The sequence below is a fragment of the Morus notabilis genome, unplaced genomic scaffold, assembly GCF_000414095.1.
Source record: "Morus notabilis unplaced genomic scaffold, ASM41409v2 Scaffold695, whole genome shotgun sequence".
Classification (NCBI taxonomy): Eukaryota; Viridiplantae; Streptophyta; class Magnoliopsida; order Rosales; family Moraceae; genus Morus; species Morus notabilis.
Genome location: NW_010366382.1, coordinates 318818 through 327072, shown reverse-complemented (window position 1 = coordinate 327072; position 8255 = coordinate 318818). Strand labels below are relative to the sequence as shown.

The following is an 8255-nucleotide window of genomic DNA, read 5'->3' as shown; positions in this document are numbered from 1 at the left end:
GTCGTGTAAAGAGAAGAAGTCGAAGATGTAGAAGACGAGGAGACGACGATAGAAGGAGGAGGCGGAGGAGGAGCCGGTGTAATAGGCGCGGGCGGTGTAGAGAGAGGATTAATAGCTTGAGGCAATGAAGCGATGGACACAACGCCATGATGATGAGGAGAAACTAAATTAGAAGTAGTAGTAGAAGAAGAAGAAACGATCATGTGACTAGTTGCCTCTCTATATTTGTATCTCAATATCTGAGTCCTTGTTGCACTGAACTCCGCTTGTAGGGTTTGAATCTGCTGCTGCAAGGCCGATACAATTCCCATGCACCCGTACACCGGATCTCTAATCCTCAAATTCGCCTCATAAACCAAACTATTAGCCGCATCAGCCCTTTGGCTTTCTGGCAATTCCTATAGAATTACATGATATATGTTATATTATATATAACAAACACTAATATTTATAAAGAGAAAAATTAAGCAAACTATAGATAATTAAACACAATTAGGGAAATTAAAACTACTATTAATTACCATTAGCATCTTGGAAACGTTGCTTGCACCGAAAACTTTGTGGACGGCGGCAAATTTCTGTGGTTCTTGAGGGGAGAAGTAAGGGGAAAAGGGGCATTCTTCGGCGCATCTTCTTCTCAAAAGCTTACATGCAGCACAAGGAATGATGGTGTTCAAGGTTCCATGAGGAGTAATACTAAGACCATTATTAAATGATTGTGTTCTTCCCATAACTAATTCGGAATAATTCTGATGATCATAAGGCACTGCATCACAAATCTCTGATCTCCTAATCCTCTTTCCTATCTCATCCAATCTGTCCCTAAAACATATATGTTATAACTTAATTTGAGAAAACAACTTATTAGGTGAGAAAAACAAAAAGAAACAAAAGAAGACAAATTTACTAGAATTTCTTTTATGATGCTTAGGGCTTTTGATCATTCAATCCCATAATTTGTTGATTGATATATATATATATAGATATATATAGTAGTTACCTGTCTCTGGACATCCAAGCACATATAGTTACGAGTCTTGTTGCTGGAATATTGAGGTGCAGACGGCAAGGGAGAGATAAGTTTGTGTTGCACTGGGAATTAAGGAAGGAAAAAAAAGAAGTTTGAGAATAGGGTAAGGAGTGATCTTAAAAGGCCATTAAGGTGGGGGGAAAAGTAGGTCAACGAGTCATTTACTATAAGAAACAAACAAAAGAGGGGTATAAGAAAATGGATTGAGAATCTGATTTCTTTGGCTATCAAGTCGGTCGGTGGTATTGCAAATTAATAATGTATATACTTGGAATAATTTTGGTGATGAATGATGATAGAGCAAGAGGCGTACGTGTGTACTACGTGCTTAATATGCTTTGGTGTAGTTAAATATATCACATCTAACAAATAATTTTCTCAATACTAGCTCGACTACATATATATATATATATATACACACACACACACACACATATAACTAATTTAAGTGGTTTTAGGGTATGCACTTACATGTCCTAAAGGAGTTTAGTTTTGATTGATGCAGTTTCTACAGAAATTAAAGACCTACGTTTAAACAGTTCAAGCGAAAAAAAAATCAAATACTCGTTATTAATTCTATAATTATTTGCCAAGAGAATGAAAAAAGAAAGAGCTAATGCTCAAAATTTCATATATATGTTAGATTTTTTTTTTTTTTTAAGGAACATATAATTAGATTTACATGCATAGAAATTTATGATATTGGAAAACTAGCAAAAGGATTTAGAAAATAATATACAGAAATTAGGAAATATCAAAATTGATAACTTGTACTAACGTCTACTGTTTGACTAAGACTATAAGCCAAAATTGAAAAAATCAAAAGTTTGACTAATTACTACTAGCAAAAAAAAATTGACTCATTACCCTAGATGAAATTATTTGAAAAAATAAAAAATTGTAAAAGAAAATTATTAATTAAATTTTAAATCCTCAAACAATGGGATTTCATTTTTCCTTCTAAAAGATGATACCTTAATTATGTCAAAAAAAATTCAATTCTTTATAGTGTCGTGTGATATTTCCAAACATGGGCTGCATCACTATTATTTTAGAGAGATGATGATGAGATAATATAAATTTATTATTAATAAAACAAATTTATTATCAAGTGGGGAGCCTGTGCTTATATTTTTAATTGAACAGATTGTTCATGTTTGAAATCAAGTGTGAAACAAAAAACAAAGTTAAAATACGACAATCAAGTACTCAATTACTCATCAAATAAATATTCTATAAGGTTCTATTAATTTATCACGACTCAAATTTGATATAAGCACCTTGTTTTTGTCAATTGGATGAAGCGTACGCATCTACTTATTAAGTATTAACTAATTACATTTTGTTTTTAAAGCCGGCTATGACCATCCAATCTGTATGTTGGGCAGCTTTACTTGAAAGGTACCATTTCTCTGCTAGGCTACAAATTAAGGGTGTTCCTTACAGGGGTTCCTTACTCTTCTTTGTTTCCGAAACACTGCAACAATAAAGGTCATTTGCAATGACATTTATCGTCGCAAATAATACAATATTTGTGACGACATGTCGTCGCAATTACTCTCCGTTAAATAAAATAACCATGTCGTCGCTAATAACTTAAATGTCGTCGCAAATAATTTTGGAGTGCAAATTTCAATGGCGCGGATTTTTACCGCCAAGGTAATCTATTTTTTACAACGACAAGTAGTCGTCACAAATAATAAGATATTTGCGACGACAAATGTCGTCGCAAAAAATTCATGTAATTTGCGACGACATTTTCTCTTTGTCGTCGCAAATAATCTTTTTAAGATTTCACCAAAAACTAAACGCGGGAAAAATGATTATTTGCGACGACATTTTAAATTTATTTGCAACGACAATGTCGTCACAAATAAGTCTGATCTAATATACCATATCTTCTTCCTCTTCATTTTCCCCCGACGCTTTCTCTTTCTCTCCTGCTAAGTCTCTCTCTCTGCCTCTTTTTCCCCTCACCGCCACCGGCCCTCTTCTCTCTCTCTTCCCTTCTCTCTCTCTCTCTTCCCTTTTCTCTTCTTCCCCTCTCCGGCCGCCGCCGCCGCTCCTGCCGCCCCACCCCCGCCCCTCCTCTCTCCTCTTCTCTCTCTTTCTTCCCTTCTCTCCCTCTCTTCCCTTCTCTCTCTCTCTTCCCTTGCTCGCCGCTGCCGGCCGGATTCCACCACCGCCCCGCCGAATCGCTCGTCGCCGCCTCACCGTTCTACATTTACTGGTATGTTTTACACACTCCGGTAACTTTTTTACTGTTTTTATGTGTTTTGTTGAGTTGTTTGTAAAGTGTTTGTAAAAATGTATAAATGAAGTTTCTAAACATTTACTATGAGGCTGTGTAAATGTTAGCTTATGACATTAATTTAGAATTATTTTTGAACAAGTGATTAATTAATTAATTTACATTATTTGTTAACATAATTAGATTTAATGCCGAGGAATGAAATTTTTTTGTGCATTTAAATATGTTACTCTAGATGTTAATAAAATGTTAATTTCAGTCACGTTAAATTATGTTCGATGTTTCAATTTGATGTAGGCGTTTGATTTTTCGCCTTCATCGCTGTTTGCCCGGTTCCTCCGACGTAATCCCACTATTTTCAGCCCCCGTTTAGTGGGTTTGAACTTCGCAAGTTTTTTATATTTATTGTACTTTTAGTTTAAAATTGTTGTAGTTTTTGGTTGTATGAATTCGGGATTATGATTTTGATATTTGAACTATGATTTTCTTATATTGTTGAAATTTAGTATATGTTTATGATTCTTGTTCTGGGTGGCACATCTTGCAGCTATGGCGTGCCGAAATCTTTTAAAGTTATTTTTCTACAGGTTTAGATTTTTAGATCATAAGAAAAATAAGCCGTTATGTTGCCGAAATTTAGTTAGAAAACGAGAATTTTAATAAGTTCATTAACAAACTTTAATGAATAAAAATTAATTGTGTTAATAAAGAGTAAAATTAAAATTAATTAAACACATTAATAAATTATTTTGTCTGTTGTTGTGTATAGTTGAAATGCCGATTGACAAAAGTTAGATTTATTTGAGGAACCGATTGTCGGATCAACATTGGAATGGGTTATCTGCTTTTATTGAGGTCGCCAAAAATTATGAAACTTCAGATGAAGGTGTTATAGTTGATGGCTAAATTGCAACCCAACATCCAATTACCTACGATTGATCGTCCAGAACTAGTTGACCTAGACGCTCCTCTGCCTCCTTCAGATGCTGGCGATGCTACAAACTTAGACGATTAGTTCTGTTATATGTACTTTTTTATTTTTCACTTTACTTAGACTTTTATATTTTTTTGAATATTATATATGCACTTCATGTAGTATTCATAATATATTTTATAAATTTATTTAGATTTACTGTTTTTAATATTAATTTATATTTCACTTTTAATGTACCTTAATAAATTCTATTCAATATGTGACATAATAATGTTTAATTAAAAATATTAAAGCTTAATTAATTGCCATTTTTTAAAAATTATAAAAAAAATTAATTTTGGTTTATTGCGATGACTTTTTTAGACTTGTCATCGCAAAAAAATAAGATTATTTGTGACGACAATTTAAAATGTCGTCGCAAAAAATAGATCATATCACGAAAAATTTGCAACGACGTATTAGCGACGATTGTCGTCGCAAATACATTTGCGACGATACTATGTCGTCGTAAAAAACATTTTTGCGCCGACAAATTTATAACGACATGTCGTCGCAAAAAACCTTATTTGCGACGATATGCGGGTTTTTACGACGACTTTTTACCCTCGCAAAAACCCCTTTTTCGAAAGTTCAATATTCTAATTTATTTAATTTGTTCAAGTCTAACACTTATGTTGCCTTGCACGGTTGCACTACATACAAAAGCTACAAATTCTGAACTCGATATATATATAGGACTTTTTACGAGAAACTTTCCTATTGAGGTAGTACTAATTTCTTTTCATTGGATCTAGTTAAAATTACATTAAATTAAAAATATATATATATGTAAAACATACAGTTTTAATATAAATGTGACGACTAAAAATAAAAATAAAAACTTATGATAGTTCATTTTTCCATATATATATTCAAATCTTATAATTTCTAATCTCTCTCAGGAAAGGGATTGTGAAGGTTGATCATGTGATTATACTGGCTAAACTGCAATATTGTTTGACATTGATTGTTATTTGTGTCATTTATCAGTTGCCAATTAAGTAATAGTATATACGTATATATAGGGGGTGAAATTTTTTATCACAGCTATATAGTATACCTAATTATAACTAAACTAATTAGTGATCAAGTAAGATAATTGTGAGTGCCCACAGATCAGCACTTAAAGATAATATGCATACACGTGATGATCAAGTGACTACTCGTTTCATTCATGATTCGATGTTAATTATGTCATGGTAGGTACAGAAAAGGAGGGAAACCTAGAAATTAATGGTGAATTATGAATGATAATTTTATTTTAAACACGCCTAAACTGCAAAGGAAGTGGTTCATCACTTTCTGTGTCAGTCTCATAGCAGGCCGTAAGAATAATTTTTAAAAAAAATTGAAAACATATATATATATATAGTCCTTGTTTGACCCGTATTTAATGGCTAATAAGTCGCCCCTCTGTTGCTCTTATATCTAAGAAAAACCTCCTGTAAAACAAATCACTTCTGATTTTGATCACTTGCTAAATTAAATGATCATAACATGCCCGGTACTGGTTTAATTTCTGTCGAATTGATTAATATCAATTTGGTTATTAAACGTTGCCACTCCAAGGATATCATTTGAATCGGCCGACAAATCTCTGACTAAAATGCGATTTTTTTGTTTTTTTGTTTTTTCAATTTATGGAGAATGTTTTACATGAGTCCATAGTTTCATCATGAAGGTTAAGTGGATGGATCATTAGCTTTTTGTCTCCTAGATAAAAATATCAAGCTAGCTACTTACGGTTACGAGTGCTTAATCATATATACTATGCAGCTCCTTATATTTTTTCTTAATTATCTCTCAGATTAATGTAATGTTGTACCGGAGACAAAAAAGCAAAATCATTTAAATGATGGGACCACTTAACAATGTTGAAGAGAATATTTTATATAAATATGATATGTAATTTCAGTTAAGTTTAGAGTCAAAAGCTTAAACTACCAAAAAAAAAAAAAAATTTAAAAGGTAAGCTTAAGCGGATTCTCTTCTTCTCCCTATCTCTGGGGTTTTTGTTTTTGTTTTTGTTTTTTCACCCCTCAAGTTTTGTGAGAGGGTCGATACTAGAATTTTGGCCCTAGTTAGGGGAGCTTTGAGATGCACGGATCTCAAGCTGAGTGTTGGTAGAGGGCAAAGTTGAGGTTGGGGCTACTGGCGTTTTCTTAATCGCCTTTTCTAGTCAAACCTCTCTGTGGTCATGGCGTGATCTTGGGGACCTCTATTCCCTCGTGTTGCCTCTGTTATGTGGTAGCTAGGTCTCGGTGGGTGCTCGCGTCAGTGGTGCCTGCATCATTTGGTCTGGTTTTTGCCAGGTTCATTAGTGGCTTCTTTCCTTCACCGTTGTGCTACTCCTTTTCATCTCCTCCTATACGGAATTCATCTCGACATTAAAAGTGTAGTTTGTGTGGCTCAAGACTTTTGTCTTGGTTCTAATTCTTATTTTTTTATGTTAATTCCATCTTTTCAGCGTTTATGTTTTTATTATGTAATAAAAAAAGTTATTGTCTCACTCTTCTATAGTGGTGGTAGGTTTAGTCTGTCCGATTTGATCATACACAGTATCAAAGTGAACCTGGTCATCTTGTTCTTTGTTCTCAGTCTACTAATCTTATCTATTAATTGTAGTAGTTTTGTCAAACGAGCCTTTATCACACTCAAAAATTAATGTATTGAGCAAGTCTTTATTTATTGAGTCTTAGAACTGTATACGCCTTTGCACTTTATTCGTTTTCCTTGGTGGATCCAATCTTTGTTCGTAATTAGATTGTTTATGGCATTAGAAAGCAGCATTTTGCTTTGCCCATACTTTGTCCTTTCTATAGGGCTGGCAATTCGTGTTCGCGGGCCGTGTTCGGGCCGACACGATTACGGCACGACACGATTATAGTGAGCACGAACACGACACGATTAATAAACATGTCAGAAACCCAAACACGAACACGACACGCTAATAACACGGTTAACACGACACGACACGCGTACACGATTATTAAACGTGCTGTGACGGGCTAACACGAAAAAAACACGTTTATGACCTGTTTATGACCCAACTAGCAAAAATAGTGAATTTTATATTGTATTCAAAACTATATTAATTGACTACTTAATATCACTTATAGTTAAAATCATGCATAATAGCCAACACACATTAAAATATCTAAAACATCACTTATGACATATGTTTCAAAACATACCAATTACTAAACATCTAAATAAGTTTGAAAACATAACCAAGTACATTTAAATAAGTTTGAAAACATAACCAAATATTTAAAAATTTAAGTGCATAAAACATAATCAACCATCTACAAGTCCATTGGCATATTTAAGTGCATAAACCATAAAACATATTTAAAGTTTAGGTTTATCCATTACAAATCATCCATTGACATTTTGTAATCAACCATCTACAAGTCCATCTACAAATCATCCATCTACAAGTCCATTGGCATTTTATAATTTTATCAACATGCCACAACTTATTTAAAAGTTAGAGTGTTAAATTAAGTTAACCCTTTTATCAAACACCCTTCATGCAAATGAGAGAATATAAATAAAACGGGCTGTGAGAGAATGAGAGAATGAGAGAAAGAGAATTAGAGAAGCTAGGGTTTTATCTTTAAAAAAATATAAATATATATATGAATTAATAAACGGGTCGGTTTGGATCGTGTCGTGTTGGCCCGATTATGGCCCGTATAACTAAACGGGTTAAGCGTGTTAAACGGGCTGGCACGAATCCAACCCGTTTATTTTCATGTTATTCGTGCCAGCCCGTTAACGACCCAATTAATAATCGTGCGATCTAAACCCATTTATCTCGTGTCGTTTTCGTGTCGTTTCATCGTGTGTGTCCGAAATTGCCGGCCCTATTTCTATATTCACGTGCCTCATCATAAAAGCAAGGCAGAGAAAGATACTAAACTTATATTTAAGTAATTTTTGCAAACCTGGTTATTAACTTTTGCGACGAGAACATGGTCACGTCCCGTATTCCAAAT

The 8255-nt window shown here is 33.7% G+C and overlaps 1 protein-coding gene across 1 annotated transcript; it reads right to left on the bottom strand.

Annotated features, from left to right (window-relative positions):
• Positions 1–8: 8 nt before the first annotated feature.
• On the bottom strand, positions 9–1014 carry LOC112093934 (LOB domain-containing protein 15-like; the record flags this gene model as incomplete). The annotated part of the gene is made up of 3 exons (XM_024173551.1): positions 1001–1014; positions 522–822; positions 9–398 (listed from the first exon to the last, which is right to left on the bottom strand). Coding segments are annotated over exons 1-3 (705 nt in total), but the record flags the coding sequence as incomplete, so codon positions are not given.
• Between the last annotated feature and the right edge of the window lie 7241 nt (positions 1015–8255).